This window comes from Podarcis erhardii, assembly GCF_964252035.2.
Source record: "Podarcis erhardii genome assembly, chromosome: 16".
Classification (NCBI taxonomy): Eukaryota; Metazoa; Chordata; class Lepidosauria; order Squamata; family Lacertidae; genus Podarcis; species Podarcis erhardii.
The window spans coordinates 10,324,328-10,351,896 of record NC_138514.1 but is presented as its reverse complement, the minus strand read 5'-3'; the positions used below and the strand labels follow the sequence as shown (position 1 = coordinate 10,351,896).

At 44.0% G+C, this 27,569-nt stretch overlaps 1 protein-coding gene across 1 annotated transcript in view; it reads right to left on the bottom strand.

Annotated features, from left to right (window-relative positions):
• HEPACAM (hepatic and glial cell adhesion molecule) overlaps nt 1–27,569 on the bottom strand; it is a 40,747-nt gene that overhangs the window by 11,293 nt on the left and 1,885 nt on the right. Inside the window, exons 2-4 of the mRNA XM_081843348.1 lie at nt 3,811–4,152; nt 2,155–2,436; nt 331–424 (exon numbers count right to left, since the gene is read on the bottom strand). Of these exons, the coding sequence (XP_081699474.1) occupies nt 331–424; nt 2,155–2,436; nt 3,811–4,152 (718 nt within the window). The remainder of the gene's footprint in view (nt 1–330; nt 425–2,154; nt 2,437–3,810; nt 4,153–27,569) is intronic.

Below are 27,569 nucleotides of genomic sequence, written 5' to 3'. Positions count from 1 at the left end.
AAATGCCATAATAAAAACATCACTTTAAAATAAGCAATTTATATCAAATAAAGTAATATTCAATAATCCATTAGAATATAATCAGCACCCTCAGCAAACCACAGTTCCCAGAATTCTCTGGGGGGAGCCATGATGGTTTTAAACAGTATGATGCTGCTTTAAACATGTAGTGCAGCTGCGGCCTTTGTTACAGAGAGAGAATGCTACACAAATCTTTGGGGAGGGGGCACAGGGAACCCTGAAGGTGCCTTTTGGTGTTGATTTACCCCAAATAAACATAGAACATTTCGTTCAGGTTATAAAACACACATATAATTTTAAACGTCATACTTCTTGGATGGTTTCCAACAGGCGCAGACGGTCACTAAGGTAACCAGAAGGAAAATTCCCCCGGTCGAAAGGATTATATAGAGGGAGCTCCTTCCTACGGAGACACAAAAGACAAGGCAGATGTTAGGGCAAGTTTCACCTATTTTGCTGCAAGATTTGGAGATATGCTCATTTCAGCGGATGGCGGTGTTCATGTACTGTTTGGCACGGAAAGCGCAAACCAGGGAGGTTCATCTTTCTGTCCACATGCAGAGGGTCGCAAGGCCAGCTGACTAGCCCAGCTGGGTCGTCTCCTTCCAGCCGTCCCGCTGCGAAGACCCATCGGCCTCTGCTCTGACACAAATCAGCAACCCAGGCTTCAAAGCCAGGGCACACTATCTCAGCAGATAGAAACTGCGCACACAGGATAGGTGTGAGGCTTGTGGAAGCATACTACAACTACAGATTTATTAATCATAAATCAGGACAAATAAACATGTCGTCTCTCTCTTTGTCTTCTCAGAGAGACAGGGAAAAGCAAAAGCTATACACACAACGGAAGTTCCCAGCAAGCTGTGCTGGTATGTAAACAGACATGTGACATGCAACAGTCCCATGTCTGCAGCTAAAGGTGGAATGGAATTTTCCAACACTTTCAACATGAACTGAGTGGTATTTCTCCCCCACCCCTAGTTATAAGAAGCAGCACATAACACTTATTTTAACAGCGGTGAGAGAGTGTCAACTGCTCTTCCCACATCACTGAGGCAACGGGTCAAAAGGATGGGTAGATACCAAGAGAAAAGGGATTGGTTGTTAACCCTCTCTGGGAATTATAACACTGCAAGGGGAAGAAGGGGCCTCCTAACAACGTCCAGAAACCTTTACAGGTCCCAGGATTCTTTGGAAGAAGACATGGCTCTTTAAAGTGGAATGATACATGCTGCTTTAAATGTATAGTGCAAGATGTCCATTAACTTCAATAGATCTACTCTAGCACTGGATAAGAACCTGAATAAAAAATCTGGAACATCCATAAATTTTCGGAAAGTAATGGAATGTTGGCTTCATCAAGGCCAGGACATTTTCCGCCTTTGTTTCCAGTTCCATTATTATTATTATTATTATTATTATTATTATTATTATTATTATTACATTATCATTATTACATTATCATTATTATTATTATTACATTATTATATTATTATTATAACATTATTATTATTATTACAGTATTATTATTACTACTACTACTAATTTTATTTATTTATTTGGTTTTTCAAATTAAAATTTTACAGTCACATATCTAACTTACAACATAAAAACAAGATTCCAAGGAATCTCTTGTACTTCCCTCCTCCCCTTTGTGGGTCCTATTCTTAATCATTTCCTCCTGCATCTTTTATGATAATCCCAAATCTTTTGCCTCTCCATTGTGCCCAAAATTCACCATTAAACTACAAGTGAAATTCCAATCCTACTATTTTAACTATTTACAATGGTTTTTAAGATAGGTTATAAATTTCCCCCATTCCTTATTAAAATTTTGGCCTTCCTGGTTTCTGATTCTTCAAAATTTTGGCCATTTTGGCATAATCCATCAACTTGATGTGCCATTCTTCTCTGGTAGGGACTTTATCTTCTTTCCATCTCTGGGCCAATAACATCTGTGCAGCCGTGGTCGCATGCATAAACAGTTTTTTCTTCTCCTTTGTGATTTCGGCACCTAGAATTCCTAAAAGGAAGGCTTTGGGATTTTTCACATGGCAAGGTATAAAATAATTAAGGCAGACCCAGTCTCTGGTTGTCCCTTCTGTGTACGGTATCTGCGTTGACCATACTCACTGTAGACGGTAAGTTTTATGGGGATGCTGCGCCCGTTGCTGATGGGGTTCTCCACCAAACAACTGTAGGTGTCATCATCAGACATCAGGACTCTGGTGATGGTCAGCACCTTCTGGTCATGGGAGAGGATCAGCCGGGAGTCATTGCTGAGGGGCTTGCTGTCCTTCAGCCATGTATAGCTGGGCTTGGTGCCATTTTCATGGGAGCAGTTCAGAGTGAAATATTCGCTGAGCTCCAGCACAGTGGAAGAGGCCAGGGCCACATGAGGCTTTGAAATTGGAACTAGGAAGACAAAGACAAAACAAGCAAAGATTAACAGTAAAGAGGAAAGTGAAGAAAATGATAAAACTATGGAGCTGAAAAAGCCCTAGCTCTGATTGAGGCCAGCCTAACCTCCTTGTGGCCCGGGACATCCAAGATGTTTGTGTTTGAAGACCGTATGGTCCTCCATGGGACATACCAGGAGAGGTGGTCCCGTAGAAAGCAATGGAGTTATAGGAGAGGGCTAAATGGCAAGCAAGGCAAGCCTAGAGAAAAGAAAAGAGCATTTGTCACATGATGGCAGTTGTGCTTTGACAATGACACTGAAATCCAAGCCAGCTGGCATGAGACAATGAAGCACAGTGTCTCCAAGCTCTCCACTGGATTTGAACTTACTGGGTATATACAGGAGGAGGTTTCATTTATAGTAGCAACTGCGGACGATGTTTTGCAAAAGGTTTTCAGGAAGGCCCAAGCTTGGCATGAGGGAGATTTTTTTTTTTATCCAATTCATGTTTGAAAGTGAACTTACCTGATTCTCATTTTCTGAAACGGGATGTGAACCGAAACTCAGCCATCCCTCTGAAATTCACACTTCTCTGAATTTTGAAATGCAGTTCTGCAGCCCACTAAGGCATGCAACAATGTGCACACACCAGAGTCAAATTTGTATATAAATTAGTGAAAATAACAAACAAAAACAGTGTACAAAAATTAGGAAAAAATGCCTTGCACAATTGTGCAGATTAGGCAAAACTGCATTAAAAATGTATGTATCAAAAGAAATTTGCACTGAAATGCTTCTGATTCTCTCTCTCTCCCTCTCTCTCCATGCAAATTGGTGGGGAAATGAATTTTAATATGTGGAAAAGGAGGAACTGAAATTGACAGATTTGCCCATTCCTAGTCCAAACCATGTGTTATTATATGTCAAAGCTGCATGAAAGTCTCTTTTCCCACACCAATAGAATAAATAAATACCTTTAACTAATGAACTTTCTACGGGACGCGGGTGGCGCTGTGGGTTAAACCACAGAGCCTAGGGCTTGCCGATCAGAAGGTCAGCAGTTCGAATCCCTGTGACAGGGTGAGCTCCCGTCGCTCAGTCCCAGCTCCTGCCAACCTAGCAGTTCGAAAGCACGCCAGTGCAAGTAGATAAATAGGTACCGCTCCGGCGGGAAGGTAAATGGCATTTCCGTGCGCTGCTCTGGTTCGCCAGAAGCGGCATAGTCATGCTGGCGACATGACCTGGAGGCTTTACACCGGCTTTCTCGGCCAATAAAGCGAGATGAGCGCTGCAACCCCAGAGTCGGTCACGACTGGACCTAGTGGTCAGGGGTCCTTTTACCTTAATGAACTTTTTAAAAAAGTTCATTTTTTCTAAGGCTCACTTACCATCCACTGTAAGGTTGATGTTCATCTCCCCTGTAAAAGTGTCGTCCGTAATGGAGATTTCCACTTCATACGTCCCCTCGTCAGAGAGCTGCAGCTCGTTGATCAGCAAGGAGCCATTCTCAAAGATTCTAATCCGGTCCCTGTACTCCGGCCGCAGGTTACCAATGATCCCGGTGCCGATGGACTGGACCACTGTCACAGCCTTGTCACGCTTCACCTGCCATTTGATCACGGGTTTGTCACGGCTGGTGCTGGTGTATTTCACGGAGAGCAGGGCAGACTTGCCAACCGTACCGTGGATTAACAGCACCGGGCTGGTGATATTGACTCCTTCCAGCAGATCTAGGAAGAAGAAGAAGAAGCAAAGGACACTCAGCATTAGCATTAAGGGGTAGAGATCACTTGAAGGAGGTGGTATGAGCATGGCTCTCTGGTGCTGGAAAAGCCAGAATCGGAAGCCGTCGGCTCGGCGATAAGTGTCCCCACCAGAGCTACTGGTTAGATAATAATACAGTGGTACCTCGGGTTACCTACACTTCAGGTTACATACGCTTCAGGTTACAGACTCCGCTAACCCAGAAATAATACCTCGGGTTAAGAACTTTGCTTCAGGATGAGAACAGAAATTGTGCTTCTGCGGCACGGCAGCAGCGGGAGGCCCCATTAGCTAAAGTGGTGCTTCTGGTTAAGAACAGTTTCAGGTTAAGAACAGACCTCCGGAACAAATTAAGTACGTAACCAGAGGTACCACTGTAACAACAACAACAACAACAACAACAACAACAACAACAATTTTATTTATATCCCGCCCTCCCCAGCCGAAGCCGGGCTCAGAGCGGCTAACAACAATAAAAGTAACACAGCATTCTAAAATCATTTCATTCTAAAATCAATTCAAAATCAAATTAATGGCAACCATTGGGCTAGAGTTTTATGAGGATTACCAAAGGAGGGGGTCAGGCTGTGCCTTGGCCAAAGGCCTGGTGGAGCAGCTCTGTCTTGCAGGCCCTGTGGAAAGATGTCAAGTCCTGCAGGGCCCTAGATCAGGCGTGGGCCCTCCATATCTTTTTTTAAATATGCAAATATAACAGAATGGGGTAGAGTCTGAGACCTCATCAGCTGACATTAACAATAGAAATATCCCATCAATTCAATTCTGGTGTGGATGTGATCATAATAATATCCTATGACATATTTACTGCAGGCCCCCCCCCTGTAATGAGACCTTCCTCTCCACCCACAAAGAGGGAGGTCTGCAGTATCCTATGGCTCTATGGGTGCCACCCTGAACCCTCCGATTGCACCTTTAAACAGTATTTATTTTTATTTATCACATTGTTGTTGTTGTTGTTGTTTAGTCGTTTAGTTGTGTCTGACTCTTCGTGACCCCATGGACCAGAGCATGCCAAGCACTCCTGTCTTCCACTGCCTCCTGCAGTTTGGTCAGACTCATGTTTGTAGCTTCAAGAGCACTGTCCAACCATCTCGTCCTCTGTCGTCCCCTTCTCCTTGTGCCCTCCATCTTTCCCAGCATCAGGGTCTTTTCCAGGGAGTCTTCTCTTCTCATGAGGTGGCCAAAGTATTGGAGCCTCAGCTTCACAATCTGTCCTTACATCAGTGCTTTTTGTGACAGTATTTATGACTATAGAGTCCCTCCAACTTTTTAATAATTTTTTTTACTGCCCATAGTAGAAGTGATCTTCGTTGTGAATCAACAAAATCAACACTTCATTGTATGTCCAACCTTTCCTCCAATGAACTCAAGGTGGCGTTCATGGTTCTCCCAACCCCCATTTTATAACAACAACCCTGTGAGGTAGATGAGGCTAAGAGGCAGTGATCTACCCAACAGCGCCCAGTGAGCTTCAAGGCTGAGAGAGGATTTCAAACGAGATCCTAGTCCGACACTCTAAGGGTGGATCTACACAAAGGGGGGAAACACTATGAATAAGTCATAAATTAAATCACTATAACAAAAGGGGGGAACTGTATGTAAAATTGCATAGAAAAGTTTTGTGCTCTACAGTGCCATCTGGTGTTCCATGTTTATAACACATTTAAAACGCTATTTTTTATTCATGTAGCTGGGCCCTAAGTCTGTTCTAACTACACCACACTGGCAAACTATTAAGTACTAAGCATGACTATGATTCATCAGTGGTGTCCAAACGGATTTGATGAAGTGAAGGTTGAGCTTTTTTTAGGGTTTGAAGTTGTTGAGGTTTTTTAGGATTTTACCCCAGGAAATAAACTGCCCCCGAAATGGACTTTGGACATGCCTGGTTTAGATGATCAAGTCTCTTGATGACCAACAGCAAACGATTACAACAAAAATAAAGATGTTGGTTTTTTAAGAACAACAGCAACACACTTTTAATCGTCTAAATATTGGATTGAATTGACAGGAATAAGCAGCGGAGGCTGACTGTGCTTGTAAGGACAGGACACAGTTAATTCACTGTGTCTGAGTACAGCACAGCAGTCAAGCAGTTAATGCTCCCAGCCCTGGCTCTCAATGGCATGAGGCAAGGCGGATGGTGATCTAGGCCTCACAATGGTTAACCTGGAAACAACCTCAAATCCTTGCCCTGACATTTCACTGGGACCCAGGCAACACAGCGGAGGGAGGCACAGCTCACGTGCCCTTTCCTCTCCTTAGCACCCAGAAGAGCAAGAATGTCTGAAGGACTGCTATGCCTTCACGTTGTTGATTCAGAAATGTGCTCCTGTGCATAGGAATGAACTCGTCGGCATTTGGGCTAACGCCGGGGTGGTGCTGAAAAAACAAACGAGAACGCAGAAAGAAAGGTTTCAGTTTGCAAATGGAGCAACCGATGCCAAAAAGGGGTGAAACTTTTTTTTTACTTTTTACTTTTTATTGATATAGCAAGAAAAAAGAAAAAACACAAATACCAAATTACACACAGCAATAACCATAGATACATAATTTTCTTAACAAACAATCAAACATATATTGGTCTTAAAACTAAAAACCCAACCTCCCATCTATTCCATATTTCGATTTCATATTACATATTGCCAATACACACTTTTATCATAATTAAACTCAAAAAGGGGTGAAACTTAATCAGAAGCAAGGGTGTAGAATCTCAGGTTGGAGGGTGGGGGGAATGTGGACCCACAATACTCATTATGTACCCCCACATCCTCCCCACAAGCCATACCCACTCTTCACAGGCTATGTTCTCCACGACCCCTGCTTTTTACCCATGCTCTCGTTGATTATTTTTGCCTGGCAGGAAAGTGCACTTGAATTCTTGCCTGGATAGATAAGGAGATAGATAAGGAACTATAAGTGTGTATAGCAGGTAAGGAGAACATCCCCTCCAACATTTCTCTAATGAAAATAGGGGGTGTCCTACTCCATAATAGAGACACGGGTGGCGCTGTGGGTTAAACCACAGAGTCTAGGACTTGCTGATCAGAAGGTCAGCGGTTCGAATCCCTACGACGGGGTGACCTCCCGTTGCTCGGTCCCTGCTCCTGCCAACCTAGCAGTTCGAAAGCACGTCAAAGTGCAAGTAGATAAATAGGTACCACTCTGGTGGGAAGGTAAACGGCGTTTCCGTGCGCTGCTCTGGTTCGCCAGAAGCGGCTTAGTCATGCTGGCCACATGACCCGGAAGTTGTATGCCGGCTCCCTTGGCCAATAAAGCGAGATGAGCACCACAACCCCAGAGTCGGTTATGACTGGACCTACTGGTCAGGGGTCCCTTTACTCCATAATAATAATATCTATACATTGGACTAGTTTGCTACATAATAAAACATTAAAAAACCCTTCCCTATACAGGGCTGCCTTCAGCTGTCTTCCAAAGATTGCATTGTTACTTATCTCCTTGGCACAGGGTTCGCACCATACCTTCCAACATTTCTCCGATGAAAAAAGGGACGTCCGAAGGGAAAGAGGGACATTCTGGGATCAAACCAGAAACTGGGATCGCTTCTGTAAAATCCAGGACTGTCCCTGGAAAATAGGGACACTTGGAGGGTCTGGGGGAACCTTGGGATCTGGTGCAAAATGTGGCCTTCCAAGCCCCTCTCTCTGGCCCTTGGTCCCCTTCCCAATTGCTGCACCCGAGACTGGCTCTGCTCTCCTGGAGTATTTTCCCCTGGCTGGAATGTGTCCTTGAATGCTCTCAGTGACTCCTGCTTTGCCGGGAAGAAGGGTAGAGAAGGGTGTGTGAATCTTTACAGACACTAGCCTAATGTGCCTGTTTAAAAGGTTGTGAGGCACCCCCAGTCTCTGCTGAGCAGCAGCAAGTTTCCAGGGGGTTCCAGGCACTCCCTATGGGGTGTGTTTCTGCTGGGACATCAAGGCACAGCAGAAATTAGTGTCTCTAAAAATATATATGGTTTGTTGTTGTTTTTTAATTCATTTTTATTAAATTTTCCACTTTAACAATCCAATCCAATCACATTAAATATTCCAAATTATACATATGCATATCAAATAATCCAAATATTCTGCCAAATTATACTTTTTTAAATGGGACTTCCCATGCTTCAAGTTTGGAGGGTTCTAATCATCTCATATCTCTACTGCTTTTCATAGTCATTTCCGATAGTCCCTCTAATTTTTCCTGTTGTTAACCTTTCTTCTTTCATGGCCTCTGAGTTGTTCCCACAAGCAAGTTGAAGCAAACAATGATGCATTTCTGTGTGGATTCTATGTCTATGATTCCCCTCTATAAGTTTGCAGCATCTCCTCACATGCTGGTGTTTCTGCCAAATCAATCCAAAGGTATTTTCGCTGCTGGCAGCCGCCATCTTCACTCAGTTCCAATGAAATATATATGGTTTATTGTACATATATTTACACCTAGGTCTTGTCCAGAAAGAGTTCAGAGCATTACATCTCCAGAGGGGCTTGTTCCCAAAGCAGCACTGGAGTCTGAGACATCCTGCCTGCCATTTCTGTGACTCTGCCCCGGCCTGCCAAGGTGGTTCTGGCCTTCATGGCTGCTCATGGAGTTCTGCCCGCTTCCTTTCCGCTTCACAAAAAAAAAGCCCTGCTCCAGGTAACTCCTTTCCATCTATCTGCTCATTCCTCTTATCCAGACCTCTGTTTTCCTAAAGGACATATTTTTCCTGTGTGATATCACGCTTCCCCTTGGCAGCCTCCTCCCAGCACCAACACAGCCTCCTGCCTGGTTGATTGTTAATGACTTGCTTCCAGCACCTTTTGTCATTCTTAGTGACTTCTATCTCAGGTGAAGCCCTGGCCTGGGGGGGGGGGGGCTTAGCTGTATTTTTCACCTGCCTGGCACCTTCCCTTCAAAACTCCCAGTATTATCTGAACAGAAATCTTTATGGATTTCTAACATTCGCTCCCAGATGACCCCAGATCTGTAACAGTACAAAGGTAAAATTTACACTTAGGTAGAATTTAGTTTTTCCACCCACTTCTGCCTCTAGCCCCACATGTCACTAACATGCATGTGGCCCTTGGAAGTCTGCCCAGGCCCTTGGGTGCTTTCCTTCTTCTTCGTTTCAACATTGGATGGAAACCAAATTAGTTGACTCTTCTTGCCATTGCTTCTGGCTCCACCTATGGTTAGCCTCCCTGCCTTACCTGCCCTACCAGGCCCAATGGGCACCGGCCACCACTGAGGTTCAGTGAATGCAGCCAGGGGCAAAAGAGGACACAGCAGATGCTCAGTATCAGACGAGCTGCTTCCAAAATGGCTTCAGCCTGCAGCCTGGGTGCTGAGGTCAAAACAAAACCAGTATTGATATGCAGTGGAGGGGAACATGAATCATCCGGGTGACAATTAACTGCTAGATTAGGAGCTGCGAGCAGAAGCACAAGAAAGAGCTTAAACAAGTCCCGAAGTCATGAGATCTATTAGTATGCAAACCTCTCTCTCGCTCTCTCTTTCCCTTTGCCTGATGCAAACAGAAGGGGAAACCCAGGGCTTTTTACCAGCCACAACTTGCCAAAACTCAGTTCCGGCACCTCCTACAGTTAAAAGGATTGGGAAGCAGGAGATGGGAGCAGGTCAGCCCTACTATTAGGCAGAGGGAGGTGGTTAACTCAGGTGGCATATGCTGGTTGGTATGGCAGCCATTCCTCTTGAGTATCCTAAGATAGCATACCCTGCACCCTGAAAGCTAGCCTGCTGTCGTTGGATGTGGTGGAAGGGCTTCCTGTTCCCAGTATTGAAGTAAGGTCCCATCTGCACTATACATTTAAGCCAATATCATACCACTTTAACACTTACGGCTTCCTCCAAAGCATCCTGAGGACTGCAGTTAATTAAGGGTGTGATTAGAGTTGTATGTGTGGGAATGTTCAGGGATGCAGGAGAGGATATATTGTGAGATTATATCCTTATCCAACTTGTGCTAACAAGTTCCCAAAATATCAGCAGAGTTAATAGACATTCCCTTTTTAAGTTTCCAACTGTAACTTGTGCTCAGGTTCGCTAGAACCTCTATAATAATTACTCTGGTAATTTCCCCTTTGTTCCCTCTTAAAATAGAAGACACAACACAGTCTTTGTAAAAGTATAAAAGAGTTTACTCTCGTTCTGTTCACAATATGATCCCAGAAGGCAGACAGGCTTAAAAAGGTAAAATACATTTAGAATCTATCTTTTAAGAAGATAGTCCTTTTCTCCTCTCTTGGCTGGGAGCCAAGAGGGCATGTTGCTTCTTCGAAAGATGAAGATGAGAGAGAGGCAAGAGAGCAAGAGGCAAGAGAGAGATGGCTGTCCTGCACTGTGCTTTTATCATTTACCTGCACAGGTGAGGCCACACCCACCTCTGGTCACATGCGGAGGAAGTCTGTCCCAGGAAGTTTACCTGCTGGCTGGACAGACATCCCTCCCCATGTCTTAACATGTACACTCTAGGAATGTTGTAATTGACTGCTCCTGTGTTTTACATCCCACAGTATGGAGACCTCTGTTCCCTACACAGAGCAGCAATTTCCAAAGCAATTTAACAGTCCACCTGTCTTTCTCAGGGAACTCTGAGAATTGTAGCTCAGTGAGAGCAGGCAGTGTTAGAAACTCAGATATGTAAGTTAGGCACCAAATGGCTCCTTAAACCAGGGTGACAGTCACCGAAGCAGAATGCCTAGTTGCTATTTTGGGGCCAAGCGGCTCAAAAGTCATTTTTTTCAATACGACTTTTGGGTTCCAGAAATTCATTCTGATTGGGCAGATAAAATATAATGGACAGAACTCTACAGGATGTGTTGCTAGCTGGGGGGGGGTTTCAGCCAGAGGGAGGGAGGTGTTCATTGTCAGTTCTGGCACCCTTTTTTCTACAAAAATAGCACTGGTTACTAGTGTGTGAAAACATGCACCTCCAAATGATGCAGACATCAGGCTCCATCCTGGTGCCTGGGCAACTTCTTCTCTTGGTCGCAAATGGCCAATAGCCAGGTGCAAAATGTGCCTGGCACCTGGCTAATTTTGTTTTTTTTTTAAATAATTTTTATTGGGTTTTTACATTTTATAACAACAGACACACACACAAAGACAAAGACAAACAAACACACAAACAATTACATACCCTAAGTTTCTTTACCCACTTTCATTGACTTCCCCCCACCCCCTCCTCTTACATCCCAATTCCAGAATTAATTCAGCAAGTTCTTAACTAACCTCTTAAAGATATTCACATTACTTTTAAAAATTAAAATCTTTTGTTTATCTGTATTCAACTATCCAATTCTCTTATAATCATTAATTTCTTTTTTTTTTTTAAGGTCGATCTAACTTCCCCTTCACAAATTTTCCCTTTATTATATTAATTATAGGTCACATTGACCAAGTAAAACAAAACATAACATTTTATAATTCTATTCTCTCCCCCCCCCTGCCCCGGTTTCTGTCCCTTCCTAGACAAATGTCCAGAAAACAAACAAAAAATATTTCTAGCCCGGATGGCACCTGGCTAATTTTGAACACTGAGAGCAGGTGAAGACTTCTTAATCCTTCCTGCCATTTCTTTGCTCCCCACTCCCCAGTGAGTTGGAATGCAATTGGCAGAAACATTTGCACTATACAGTGATACCTCGGGTTAAGTACTTAATTCGTTCCGGAGGTCTGTTCTTAACCTGAAACTGTTCTTAACCTGAAGCACCACTTTAGCTAATGGGGCCTCCTGCTGCCGCCCTGCAATTTCTGTTCTCATCCTGAAGCAAAGTTCTTAACCCGAGGTACTATTTCTGGGTTAGCGGAGTCTGTAACCTGAAGCATATGTCACCCGAGGTACCACTGTACAATTAATGCAGTATCCTATTGCTTTAAACAGTTTCTCTGCTACCAGGCTCAGCCTTCCAAGGCTGCTTTTCCTTAAAAAGATATAAATCACTGGGTTAAAGAGACACTGAACTCTCCATTCCCTGTCTAATTCGTAACTAGGCAAACACTGGCCCTGTATTCACCTCCCAGCACCATATACAAAGAAAGTGTGAGAACAGAAGCAAAGCCAAGGGAATGTGGTATACTGGGCATCAGGATGTTCTGTAAGGAGGGCTGCCAGGGAATGTCTGCCAAGCAACCATTGTGATCTCTGATCACCTGCAGAGAGTGCATCTTTGTTTTGCTTTTGGAGGATGTAGAGATACACCATCAACATGCAGGGCCAGGCAGATTCAGCCAGCCACACACGGTGCTCACATGCAACTGAACTGTTCCACCTCCAATGACATGCAGTTGGACTAGTTATGGTTGCTTTTGCAGTATCACAGCTGGAGAAAATCACCCACAAATGTCTTCTACAATATGGTGCCGGAGGGCTGATTTGCTTCTTTTTGCCATTGTCATGTATTTCAGCCCATTCTTCCATAGCCAATTTTTGATGCTTTATGGTAAAAGACCATCTTGCAGGGCTGGTTTGCCAGGAGAAATCCCCACCCCAGAATCCAGGGACACGGCACACTGGTAGTAGAACAAACCAGAGGTGTGCACTGGATTCAGAAGAATCTCAAGTCAAACTGGGCTGATTTGGAGAGATTCGGGAAGTGGGCTCCATTAGAATTGCTCCAAATTGAATCTGGGTCTTCTTGTGAGTGAAATGGAAACGCAGATTCAAACAGAACTGCAGACGGCATGTCTGCAAAAATTCCAATCTCTCCCCCATCCCCCAGCTTGCATATAAGAAAAACACCAGGATGGGAAGGGAGCCCTTTGTGGCTGACAGATCCTGTTTATAATAAGAAGGAATCACTTTACCTGGGCTTTTGGGAAGAGATGTTCAAGGAATGCAGGGTTGGAGACCCTCTGGCTGGCAAGCCAATCTTGGCCTACAAGGCCATTTCCCGTAAACCACAACAACCCACCTATCAGGTGACATCACTGATGGCATCATCTGATGCACAAGAGGACTCCACCTTGAATTTAAAAGCTTGGTGGGAGAGGTGCCCCAGCTGTTGGGACATCTTTGTAGCTTCCACTTGGCTATTAATCCATTGCTTCACTCATAGGATTCTTGACTTCTGGACCTTGTGCTTGCTATTAGCCTGAATAAATATCTTCTCCTTACTTTCAAACAAGTGCTGCTGGCATTGTGTTTTTGGATGGAAGTGTGACAGATCCACTAGGAAAGTCTCTGGGTGACTTTGGACCAGACATCACTCTCAGCCTAAATAAGCTCACAGTGTTGCTGTATGGATTAAACAGGAAGAACAGTCTCCATCCTCTTGAGCTCCTTGGCAGAAAGGTGGGATATAAATGTAATAAATAAGTTAAGAACATAAGAAGAGCCCTGCTTCATCAAAAGAAAGGTTGATCTTTTCCAGAATCACGTTTCCACATTGGCCAATCAGCTGCAGAATCAGGGTTTGAAGGCTCTCTACTCTTATTGCCTGGTAAGGCCTTTCAAAGGCAGGCCTATTGAAATCAATGGAAGAACTCTGTCCTTCTTTTATTGTCACATGAGATGTTACAGCAAATGTATCCATTTACTTCTGCAAAAGGTCAGAGGATCTATAGACTCTAATGCAATTACCTCTCAATCTTCTTTTTCAGCTGTTAATGCAGCCCCTTCACACTCTGTATTAATGCAGCTTGCGCTCTGAGAGGTCCCTTAGTCTCAGGCACTGGGTTTGTTTTTGTTTTTTTAAAGCTCTTCCCACCCCTATTATGGAAGTGTTGGCAGTGGCTATGAAGAAACTGCATTCAGTTTCCCCAGTAGAGCAGGCACAGAGTGTCTGTGGCCAGATCTCATTTATCAGAGTGGACATGATATTTAAACAATGCCATGCATTGGTTTCAGTTGTAAATTCTAGCTTTTACTTCCTGGGAAAAAACAGTTTCCAAGTTCTACCGGCTGCATATGTGAGGTAAAAACAAGAAGCTTGAGGGGAGGGATGGTGTCATGAACCTTAAATTAATTACTTAAAATATATTGACTTGGGCCCCAAGGTAACTTAAAGAAGTTCATGGAAGGAATGTTTCCTGTCGCCCTTCCCTACCAGTGACCAAAGGGCTTCTCTGAAGGGTCAGGGTCCTTCCTGAACAATGGTGGCTATTGGGAGATGGGGGAATTGCCTAAAACTGGGCCTTCCCCCAGCAGCATCCCCAGAGTTAGTTCTCTGCTGAGACAATATATCTTCATCATGTGTAATAGCTGGGAGAACAACAGCCCACGAGGTTGACTGAGAGCTTTCCGTGGTCCTGATTTCTGTCCATTAGCAGAACAAGATATACAGAATATCATATTGGGATACAGAAATGCTTCAGAGAAGAGTAAAAATACTTTCCTGACCATGAACAACTCAGTGAACTGGAAGATCTAATAACAAAAGGGAAGTTTATTGTTGCACCACAGTCCTTGAGGATGGAAATCCAAGACTGTATTCACCAAGAACATGAAGTTCAAATGAAATCCAGCAAATAAGCCAAGCAGACACTCTTGGGTTATATCAAATTAACTTCTCTTCAGAGCGAACACATTGAAATTAATGGACCTGAGCAGCATTGGAAATGACATAAGGAGCAAATTCTTATACTGTAACAATGGCAGGAGAAACAGATCAACTGAATGGGTTATCTTCAACAAAATAATACACAGGCTAAACCAATTGAAATAAATGGTATTAAGTTCCTTAAGTCCATTGATTTTAATGGGTCTGGTCTGAGTATGACTGATATAGGGCATTGCCAATTGGAAGACACCTCTAACCGCTACATCTTTAGCCAACAGATCAGGAGTTGCGGACACTTTGGGGGCATTTGGAATTTTTAGAAAGTGTCATGGCTGCCAGGCACAAAATGGCTGCTATGGAGGTGTGACTTAACACTAAATGACTGCTAAGTCTTAGAGAGGGGGAAAAGGAGACAGGACCACAGATTGGTATAGCTATGCCCCCTTCACAGTTGGGAGGGGAGAAATCACCTACATTAGCTATCACTATGCTTGCTCACAGACAGAAGCTCTTTGCACATCTCATCTTTCCTGAATGGATGAGAGATGGGTGGCCAGTCCTGACATCCAATGAAATATGGGCATATTGAAAGGGAAGTATTAAATGCAGGAGAGGCTGAGCCAGTGCAAGCAAACGAATATACAGATATCCTTCTTGCCTGATATTGCCTATTGAATTTGCTCAACTGAAGAATGCACTTATTTGCTTTCACATTCCAGATGAACTTACAGAAGAATGACAATGAACCTAATTTAGGGAATTACAGGGAACCAGGCAGAGGGCCTTCTGAGTGCTACCTGCCCTGTGGAACACCCTCCCACCAGATGTCAAAGAGAAAAATAACTATCAAACTTTTAGACGACATCTAAAAGCAGCCCTGTTTAGGGAAGCTTTTAATGTTTAATAGGTTACTGTATTTTAGTGTTTGTTGGAAGCTGCCCAGAGTGGCTGGGGAAACCCAGCCAGATGGGCGGGGTATAAATAAATTATTATTATTATTATTATTATTATTATTATTATTATTATTATTATTTATTAGGGCTGCAGAATCCTAGTCATTCCATATACAGTGGTACCTCAGGTTAAGAACTTAATTCGTTCTGGAGGTCCGTTCTTAACCTGAAACTGTTCTTAACCTGAAGCACCACTTTAGCTAATGGGGCCTCCCTCTGCTGCTGTGCCGCCACCGCCGCCACACGATTTCTGTTCTCATCCTGAAGCAAAGTTCTTAACCCGAGGTACTATTTCTGGTCTGTAACCTGAAGCGTCTGTAACCCGAGGTACCACTGTATCTTATAGCTGTCCCCACATGACCATATTGCTGCCCCCAAGCAATCAGGGAAGCCGAAAGAGGATACCCTGCTAAGAAAATACTGAGGCAGAATAACCCACATGGCCCACTTTTAAACAACATATCAACACCACTGATAGCTACTGAATATAGCCAAGACAAACCAGAACATGCATTCCAACCCTAGAGAAAAACATTCATTTCAAAGTGGCCTAGTCTGGAAAACGTTGCTGTTTCAGATTACCAAAAGGTTATGAACACTTCTGTAATCTGTATCGGAAGAAATGTGCATGCACAAGAAAGCTTATACCAAGAAATAACTTAGTTGGTCTCTAAGGGGCTACTGGACATTTTTTATATATATTTCAACTGCGTCAGACCAACCCGGCTACCTACCTGAATCTGTAATCTATGCAGTTTGCATTCAGAACTACCCAACTAATACATTCAGAGCTACCACTTGATGGAGAAAAGACACAGTGGAAACCAGCTACTGTACAATGAATGAAAACAAATGAAGCACCCAGTTCATATTCTTTAGAGACTAAACATGGAACGCTTAACAGAACTGACATTTTCTTCCTATTCCAGAGAAGCTACCTTTGCTAAACGCAAACCCAGATCCATTTACAGTCATACCTCGGGTTACAGAGGTATGCTTCAGGTTGCGCATTTTTGGGTTGAGCACTGCACCAAACCCGGGAGTACCGGAACGGGTTACTTCCGGGTTTCAGCACTCGCACATGTGCAGAAGTGCTAAATCACACTTTGTGCATGCACAGAAGCACCAAATCAGGACCCACATGTGTGCAGATGCGGCGCTGCGGGTTGCAAACATGCCTCCCGCACAGATCACGTTCGCAACCTGAGAATCCACTGTAATGATCTTCCAGAATGTCCGTGTTTTGGCGTGGCATCAAATCACATACCGGTAAATTCAGGTTGCACAACTAGAGCTGATTAAGCGTCATGCAACAAATCCACTTCCTCAAAAGATCAGACTTTTTCGTGATTAGGAAAGTGAAGGGGGAATGCAATGGAAAGTGCATCAGTCGCAGCAGCTGCCCAAAGGCGCCAGATGCTGGTGCGAATCCTGCTTCGACCCCTTATGATGGTGATGAGGGAAGAATTGTCTGGGTGGTCTTGCCTCACACAGCAGGTGGGTTAGACTAGATGTTTCTTTTGGGGAACTCTTCCACTGCTTGGATACCGGGAAGAGAATCCGATGTATTATTTCCTTTAAACCAAGGGAGTGAGGGAATTAAGTGTTGGCAAACTGTTTAGGATGACTGTTTTGGAAGACTGGCTTCTTCTTTCAGTACATTTTGTATCCTGAGCCTAGTACCTCCCTGCAGGAAGAGGGGAGGTGGGGGCAGGCTGGTCTCCTAGGCACCAGCTCCAGCTTATGGGGGGCAGAAATGAGACTGCCAGGAGCCGAGGACAAAGCTTGTGGTTGTTGGGCTTTAGTTCCTTCCTGGCCCAAGTTTAAAAGCCTGCAGTGTAAGGAAGATCAGCATTTGTGATTCACTAGGCTGCATCAAGGACCTGGCAAATGTAATAATCAGCAGCTGAACAAAGGCGGCGGAGACAGCTGAGTCTCCCCAGAACCCCGATAGCGGCACTTCTTTTTTTTTTAAAAAAAAATAATATTTATTACCTTTTCCAACAATTTAAACACTACAAAAAATAAAAACCATACAATACAATACAATACAATACAATACAATACAATACAATACAAACAAAAAAACTATACATTACACTAACAGAACACTAACATTAAACTAACAAAACAAAACAAACACAATTTAAAACACATCAAATAATTTCAATATCTTATCTTTCATTCCCTTATTTCCGCGACCTCCTCACACCTCCCTTTTTGTATTCCACTTCTATTAATTTTTTCAGCAATTCCTTTCCATCTTCCCCTATTTTTAATCCTATAATTATCTAAACACATTCTAACCTTATTTTCCCTTTAATACTCTATTAATCTATTTATCCTTAATTCCTTATAACATTTCTACTAAAGCCATATAACTTCATTCCAACATTTTTCTAACATTCATTAATTTTACAGTATTTCCATAAATAGTCTTTAAACTTTTTCCAGTCTTCTTCCACCGACTCTTCTCCCTGGTCTCGGATTCTGCCAGTCATTTCTGCCAATTCCATGTAGTCCATCAACTTCATCTGCCATTCTTCCCGGGTGGGTAGATCTTGTGTCTTCCAATATTTTGCGATGAGTATTCTTGCTGCTGTTGTTGCATACATAAAAAATGTTCTATCCTTCTTTGGCACCAGTTGGCCGACCATGCCCAGCAGAAAGGCCTCTGGTTTCTTCAGGAAGGTATATTTAAATACCTTTTTCATTTCGTTATAAATCATCTCCCAGAATGTCTTAATCCTTGGGCATGTCCACCAAAGGTGAAAGAATGTACCTTCAATCTCATTACATTTCCAACATTTATTTTCGGGCAAATGGTAAATTTTTGCAAGCTTGACTGGTGTCATGTACCACCTGTAAATCATTTTCATTAAGTTTTCTCTTAGGGCATTACATGCCGTAAATTTCATACCTGTGGTCCATAACTGTTCCCAGTCAGCCATCATTATGTTATGTCCAACATCTTGTGCCCATTTAATCATAACTGATTTCACCATTTCATCCTGAGTGTTCCATCTCAGCAACAAGTTATACATTCTTGACCCCCGATAGCGGCACTTCTTCTTTTTTTCTTGCCTGGAACAGCCTGAGCAAACCCCAGAAGAGACCTTCATTATGGCCTTCTCCTTAGAAACGCACCTGATTTGTTTTGCTTTTTTCTTTTATCCCCCATTTTCAGCGTGGGAGGCAATTGTACATTTTTGGACTCTCGGGGCCACTTAATGCACCGTCTCGGACCCTCAAGTTGATATCGCCCTTCGGATGTGGTGCCAGAGGGGAATGAGGGGGCAAAAAGCCCTCTGGACAAGGAAGAATAGAGGATCAATTCTTGTTTCTTTTCCTTTCTCATGTTGCCCACCTTAAAATTTGCCCTCCTGAAAATTTGCCAGTGTTTCAATGCACATTTCTCCTAATGCACTCATTTTTGTATGCAGTTTTGCCTAGTCTTGTCATGCCCAGGGGTGCCAAGTTGAATAAAATATGCGGGGGAGCCCCCGCCCCACATAATCCATCACATGATGTGGGGCACGCAGACAATTTGAATGGCAATGCCTGATTTCAATGGTGAGGATCCACCCTCCACGTTGATACCTGATGACTCTAAGAGGAGGAAGAGGCGGACCCACCCTACCTAGGGTCCCTTGCGTCCTTGGCAAGGAGGTGTAATAATAATAATAATAATAATAATAATAATAATAATAATAATAATAATTTATTTATACCCTGCCCATCTCGCCGGGTTTCCCCAGCCACTCTGGGTGGCTTACAAAAAAATATTAAAATACAATAACCTATTAAACATTAAAAGCTTCCCTGAACAGGGCTGCCTTCAGATGTCTTCTTAAAGTCTGGTAGTTGTTTTTCTCTTTGGCATCTGATGGGAGGGTGTTCCCCAGGGCGGGTGCCACTACCAAGAAGGCCTTCTGCCTGGTTCCCTGTAACTTGGCTTCTCGCAGCGAGGGAACTGCCAGAAGGCCCTCGGCACTGGACCTCAGTGTCCGGGCAGAATGATGGGGGTGGAGACGCTCCTTCAGGTATACTGGACCGAGGCCATTTAGTCTGGCCCCCCACAAGGTCTGAGGGACAGTGGACTGGCCCCCTGCTGAAAAAGTTTGCTGACCCCTGAATTCTAGCCACTGAGTAAGCTTTGCGCAAGCAAATTAGGATGAATGCTTTAAACAGTGTTCCTCCAAAGTTGATTTTGCATTGGGAGGAAACCTCCCGTGAATATCCATCATGCTATTTCTCCAGTTGTGGTTCGAGGACCCGACCCCGCGAAGTGAAATGAAGACACAAGGACACGTGATATAAGGTTAATGGGCTAGAAAAGGCCACAACTTTATTGATTACAGCAATGAAAAGGTATTGGCTTAGGCATTGGATCGAAACAAGTGGGTTTATTCACCAGTAGGTGGAGCCTGTTGATGCTGATCCAACTATAGGCTCACCTCCTGCTGTCACCGAGGGTCGTGCCATGGCCTCCCGCCAAGCAGGCATCGGACAGAATACACGACCGCCAGATTCCTTTAACGGAATACCCCTAAACATTGAAGGCATAGGCGATGGCCACACCTAGCACTTCGACACACCACAACACATTATTCCAATGCCTAACCTACCCACCAATACCACAAAAAGTTGTGACGATTGCTACGAGGTAGGCGAAAAAACCAAAAAGCCTAATGCCAAATGGAAAAACTCCTACCAGGCCCCCCGGACAACCAGGGCGACCAACCTAAGGTCCATAGCAAGGCCAATGACCTAGGCCCTAACTCAAAGGGAGTGGAGGGTGGGTGACTCGCCACGGGACGACGATGAGGAATGAGGCCAGGGAGAGGCTAGTGCTGCAGCAAAAGGCTGCTGAACACGCCCCCTCCATGGCTCCTGGTTGGATGGCCACAGGAGGGGGGCGTGAGCACCAGCCAGGTGAGCTGGAGGCAGGGGGCAAATGCCCCCCTGCTGGGCGGTGCTCGGTCTCCCGCCCACAACCACTCCCCTCTCTTTCAGGGAGGAGAGTCTTTATGAGTGCATTTTAAAGTCCCAGATATATCAACCTCTGGGTGCCTTTGTAGGCATCAGGCAAGCTTTCCAAGAAAGAGAGTTCTGTAAGGTAGGATTTGAAACCACCACAAAGTCTCTCTCTGGTCACCACCTAAGGTGTATTAAGATTGACTTGTTTTGCTGTATTCCTTTTCTTGCCTGGACTTAATGACTGTCAATCATAATGAAACACCCTGGAAGCCATCTGGCTGAAGGCCAGAATTTGTTTTCTAGGCTGATTAAATAATTGCACCGGAAGCACAGTCCCACAGTTCTTAAAATGCATGTGCAATCAAATTGGAGTCTTGCCTTACCATTTCCCAGCCTTAACTCTTCCACCAAATACCTTACATAAATATCATCTATGAGCTGCAAATTAGATGATGGCACATGTCTGTTTTCTAAATCTGTGTACAACGAACTGCCACCCCAGTGGATGAATGGCTCTATTCAGCAAGAAGGCATTCCACTGTATATGTCTTTACCGCGGGTCCAAGGGTTCTTAATACTGAGTGGCAGCCATAACGCATCCAGCCGCACCTATTCATGACTTCATGGGAACGAACAAGCAAGGCTAGCACCTTGAATAGCAAATGGCCAGGCGTTACCTAGGTAACAATAAGCTCTGGAAGGCGGAACATGTCATAAACTGGTTTTGGAAAACAGCATGTAGCAGAGCTTAGAAAGGGGAAATGATTGACTGACTGACAAGTCCTGAAACAGAGGCATCCATCTGCAGTTAAGGGACTATTGAACGTGAGTTGAAAACTGCAATATGTTTGCGAATCATATTAGGAAAAATAGGTTGCAATTATGAATTACCGTATTTTTCGCTCTATAATACGCACCCGACCATAACACGCACATAGTTTTTAGAGGAGGAAAACAAGAAAAAAAATATTTTAAACGAAACAGTGGATGTATGATTTTTGTGGTTCATGCTGTGGCCACAGACATGTGATCTGACAGTGAGTTTGGGGTAGCCCAATGCAAAAATCCTGAGGATCCATGTGGATCTGTGCTTTGTAACCACGTTTTTGCACCACTGCGGCCCCAGGCAACAGTGGGTGCGTGATTTTTTTGGTGCAAGCTGTAGCCATGGACATGCTATGTGATCTGATGGTGAATTTGGGGTGACCCAGTGCAAAAATCCTGAGGATCCATGTGGATCCGTGCTTTGTAACCAGGCTCTCTGTTCCTCTCTTCTCCCCACTCAGCGGCTCTTCTCCCGCTTTGCTGTTTCAAAGCGAGCAAAGCGGGCCACGGAGGAGGGAAGGAAGGGGATCCCCCCGCCATCTGTAGGCATTCACTCCATAACACGCACAGACATTTCCCCTTACTTTCTAGGAGGAAAAAAGTGAGTGTTATGGAGCAAAAAATACGGTAATTCACACTGGGTTGAATGATATGACTTAGCCTATTACAATTTATATAGCACCTTAAAGTTCTAAGTACTGCGCATATTTAAAAGCTATGACAGTCTCTGTCTGCCAGCTTGCAATATGATAGGCAAGAGAGGGAGGGATGAAATGAGGAGAGAAGGGGAAAGCAAATATTAGAGAAGCTGGTCCTTCAGCAGCTAATGAATGGGGTCAAGTTGGTCTCCTCTGTGTCCTGACGATTTTCCTGCAAAGTAGGGGGTGCAATGTCTCAGTGTCCTGCCTGGTGGCAGAGGTCAGGTTACGCCTCCCTTTGATTCTAGAAGAAAAAGAATTCCCGACACCTACGGAACCAGCACAGTAGACTGACTTCAAATAGGTATTTTATTTTGGGAAAGAGGGGTATTTTTAAGAGAGGGGATTAAAATTGTATGTTCTCTACGCCAGCTGAAACTGATGGGAATTGGAGTTCAACAAGATTTGTAAGGCTGAAGGTTCGTCAGTCATTTCAGATTGCCCAAGGCCAAACAATGGGTAATGGTATTACTCAGGTGTGGGTTTTTTCAGGGGGAACTCACAGGAACTCAGTTCTAGCACCTCTCTGGTGGGTGCCACTGCCATTCTAAGAGGACGAGGGAGGTGTTTATGGTGAGTTCTGGCACCTCTAGAAAAATAGCACTGGTAGGACTTGAACCCACGTCTCCCAGTCTCACGTCAAACTTGCTAGTCCCTGCATGGATAAAAGTAATAGCAGAACCAGCTCTCAGATGCTGTTTGGTATGCACAGGAAGAGCTGCGAAGGAAAAATATTATTATTGTTGTTGTTGTTGTTGTTGTTACCCCACCCATCTGGCTGGGTTTTCCAAGCCACTCTGGGCGGCTTGCAACAAAAGATTAAAAATACATTAAAACATCAGTCATTAAAAACTTCTTGAACTATTGCTTGAGCTATTGATGTACAGTGGTACCTCGGGTTACATACGCTTCAGGTTACAGACTCTGCTAACCCAGAAATATTACCTCGGGTTAAGAACTTTGCTTCAGGATGAGAACAGTAATCGTGTTCCAACGGCGTGGCAGCAGCAGGAGGCCCCATTAGCTAAAGTGGTGCTTCAGGTTAAGAACAGTTTCAGGTTAAGAACAGACCTCCGGAACGAATTAAGTACTTAACCTGAGGTACCACTGTATTGCATTTGGTATTAATGTATTGCATATGCTGCCTGACATACTACAAAATTCCTGCACAAATCGCACTTCGGTGTAAAAACGAACACGATACCAGCTTTCAGATCAGGATGTATATGATGACTGCATTTTATACTGCATACATGCTAGCAAACTGCCTCACCCATGTCGCAACACCGCACGTCATGTAAACGGACACACAACCATGTGATGGTCATGTTGCAATCGACCTGCAGATTTCTCAACTGTTCTGTACAGAAGCACCATCTGCTTAGGGATTCTGAACTATGTAACACAGCCCCCTGAGTAAGTGTGCATTTAGAACCACTTTCAGATCAAAGCAGGCATGAAAGTCTTGCGCGCTCTAGAGAAACACTTCTTCATTCAGCTTTGTCCAGCTTCAAAGCCAGGGACACAGTGTTCCAAGTATGCTTTCAGCACAACTGATGAAGGTCGGGGGGGGGTGCATACAGTCTTAAGCAGCGAGGGGGGAAATAGCACAAGTGTTACATAGTTCTAAGAGGAGCACCTTCAAAGGTAAATTAAATGAGTGGGTGGAAAATGGGGACATATCCCAGGCTCTGAGCAATACATGGATTTCATCATACTCTCTGTTTCCCTGGATAATAATATTTATTATAAGGCCACAATTGTAGCACTCAATCTCATCTTGCCGGTATAATGAGGAACTAGGGTGGGAGCCAGGATGGCAGGGGTAGTGAATTAATTCTCCTACTCCCCACGGGCCACCTTTGACAGGTGGGCAGACCTACACACCTGACATCGTTCAAAGGGGCTTTCTGTAACTGCCAATATGCTGTAACTGGTACGACAAGGTGTTTTGAATTCTGTTTCCATGTGCACCTTGAATCCAAGGAAAGCATAGCTTTCAAGGTGATCAGTGCTGATTGCAAACCCCTGCAGCCGTCATTGCTGCAGGCGACCCGAGTAGGGCTTGTTGACAGGTGATATCAGCTAGCAAAGGAACAATGAGGAGCTCATTTGAAGCTCCCAATGGGTCCTTTATAGCCACATCCTTATCTGCTCCACACCTGACATCATATATGGTGTCCGACGTGGGGCAGGTGGCCGGGTTTGAGGGAAATGTCCTTGTTGGGCCAAACTGGGGCTTCTGCTGGGGGGGGGTGGTCCCCACTTATATGGCAGGCTTCCTCAACCTCGGCCCTCCAGATGTTTTGAGACTACAATTCCCATCATCCCTGACCACTGGTCCTGATAGCTAGGGATCATGGGAGTTGTAGGCCAAAAACATCTGGAGGGCCAAGGAAGCCTGTTCTATGGTTTATAGAAGAGGGGGGCGTTTTTGGCACTGAAAGCCAGAGCCCAAATGGAGTGGAGGGAAAAGAAACCTGATTTTGGCAGGCATCATCTGCATGAGGGAATTCTCCTTCATCCAACCAATGCTGGCAAAATGCTCCCAGAGCAAGGTATGCCCTCACTGCCCAGGGCACGCCTTATTGGGGAGCAGTCCAGAGGTTTGAGCAGCAGTTTCAGTGGAACCTCTGATTTAGCAGTGATTTCAGTGGAATCCACTTCTGAGCAAGGCACCCCCTCCCCAGTTGCTGGGTTGTGAGAGGGCACCTTGCTCCAAGCAAAGGAGCAACTGAGTGCTCACTTTCAGCTTCCATTTGTTGCTTTGAAGCCATAGCCATACCCATCCTTATACCTGTGGGACAGGTGGGCATGGTTTGGAGAGAACTGCCTCTCCGGCACAGTTTGGCCCATGAGTCAGAGGTTCTCCACTTCTGGCTCGTAGTCTGAAAATGGTCCAACAGACTGATCTGATGCAAGTTGGACCAGGTGACCCTTGAGGTCCCTTCCAACCGTACAAAATTCTATGGAACTTGGCTTTGTAAAAGAGGTAGGTTTGAGGATGCTCTATGCCAAAATCTGGATAGAATGGAAAGGAAAGTATTTATATTTGAATGAGTTAAATGTGTGATAGGTGACTTCTGAAAGTTGACAGGTGACGTGTGTTTTTCTTCCGTAGTCTTCGCTAGGGTGGTTTTTGAGGAAATATCTTTGTTTATATTGCATATTTTAGGAAGCTGTTTGTTGTGTTAGCTCAAGAGGGGCATCTAATATGTGCCATTGCTCAAGTGTTGTGTAACATGTTTGTAGCCAATGTTAGCTAGTGGGATTTCAAATGGATGTAGGTTGGAAAAATCACAGTGAGGCTATGGTAGGAATTTAAAAAGGACCTTATCCGATGACGAGAGAGGGATGTGATAATGATCACAAATCAGGCCTAAGTTTTAAAGGGTTTACAGTCCTGGTAGGCCAAGATGTTTAGAAGTTATGTGTGAAAGGAGATGGTGGGAAATAATCACAGGAGATGATTAAAAATCATTTGATTGGAATGAGGGAAGGGAAACTAATTTCTGATGGGCAGCTTTTGAATACACGAGAGACTTTGGGGAGGGCATGGGGAAAGGATATTTATGGGGCTTGAAATACATAGTAGCTTCATTTGTATAGATTCTATATATCTTTTCCAGTGAACAGACAAATCTGGAACTTAGATCCACACCTCTACCACTAAGAGACACCCACCTCCAAGCGGGTAGTGAAACTGGGACTAATCACAGGTTATCAATATTACCTGCATAACACATCTATTATCACCCTTAACTGTTGCAACGCCTTAACATTTTGAGTGAATATGGAAAGCCCTTAACACAACAAGTTAAACCACAAGGTTGGTTTTTGTTTTTTGTAAAATGAATACATTACCATTTATATTACTCCAGTTATATTAAGACATAGGTTCGTAACAACATTTTGTGGGGAAAGCAGATATTTGTAAAGAAGATAGGGTGGGGAAAGCCATGTTGCATGGGAAGTTTCAAGCTACATCACTGCAAACTCTGGTGCACATTCATTTGGAAGGAAGTTGCACTGTGTTCAATGAGCATTCCTACCCAGGCTGCCTAAAACTACAAGATTAAATGCATTTACTAGGTCTGGCCCTCCAGATATCGTGGGACTCCAACTCTCTTCAGTCCCATTCAGAATGGCCAATGATCATGTATCATGGGATTTGTAGTCCAACAACATCTGGTGGGCCATAGGTTGCTCATCCCTGTTAGAGAGTGAACCCTGCTGAATATACAGGGGTACCTCAGGTTAAGTACTTAATTCGTTCCGGAGGTCCATTCTTAACCTGAAACTGTTCTTAACCTGAAGCACCACTTTAGCTAATGGGGCCTCCTGCTGCCGCTGCACCACTGAAGCATGATTTCTGTTCTCATCCTGAAGCAAAGTTCTTAACCTGAAGCACTATTTCTGGGTTAGCGGAGTCTGTAACCTGAAGCGTATGTAACCTGAGGTACCATTGTACCACAATTTGCTGCTGAGTAGAATTGCAGTGGGAGTAGAATTTGTAGGTGGTGGTGGTGGTGGTGGTTGTTGCTGTTGTTGTTTGTTTGTTGTTTTACGTAACTGTAAAATGAGTCATTCCCTACCTCTTAAGTGACATATGCTTCTGGTATCACAGATCTGGCTGTTGTTGTTGTTGTTGTTGTTGTTGTTGTTGTTGTTGTTGTTGCATTGTTTCAAGTCACTTTCTCTCTGTTTTTTGCACTCAAGCCATGCTAGCTGAAGAATTACAAAGTTCTATGTATAATAGGATCATTGATCCAGTAACCAAACAAGAAGGCTGGTGTTTCACCAGTCACAAAACAGACAATCAGACAATCTGTGTGAGAATTAGGTACAAAATTCAAAACCCATCAGCACCTCATACACGCAGTTAGATCTGGCTCCCATTCAAGCAATATAATGGGAGGATACAGTCCACACGAAGTATGCATTAACCAATGGTCTAGTACAAGAGCCCATGGCACAAGCAGCAGTGAAAACAACAGGACAGCTTTCTAAATCATAATCATGGCAATAGCAACCTGAGAGGAATCTCGATAATTCTACTGGAGGTGTACAATAGATTTTATGTAGTCATTTAGAGATGTGCTATACCTATCTACATGTAAGCTTCATATACATTCAAGTTCTGAGCACATCACTTGGAAGAAACAAGGCTTCATTCAGTTCCATACAGCTGAAATGTGTATTTCAACCACCGCACAACAGGGAGGCATGCAGGCACCGCATCACTTAACAGTGTGAACAGGACATATTACATTCTGGGCATAAGCTAGCAAGAGGTCACAACTAACAATATTATAGTATACATGCTGAGTCAGAAGCAGATCTATAGGAGTTCAATAACCCTTACACTCAAGTACAATTGTATAGGATTGCAGCTGAA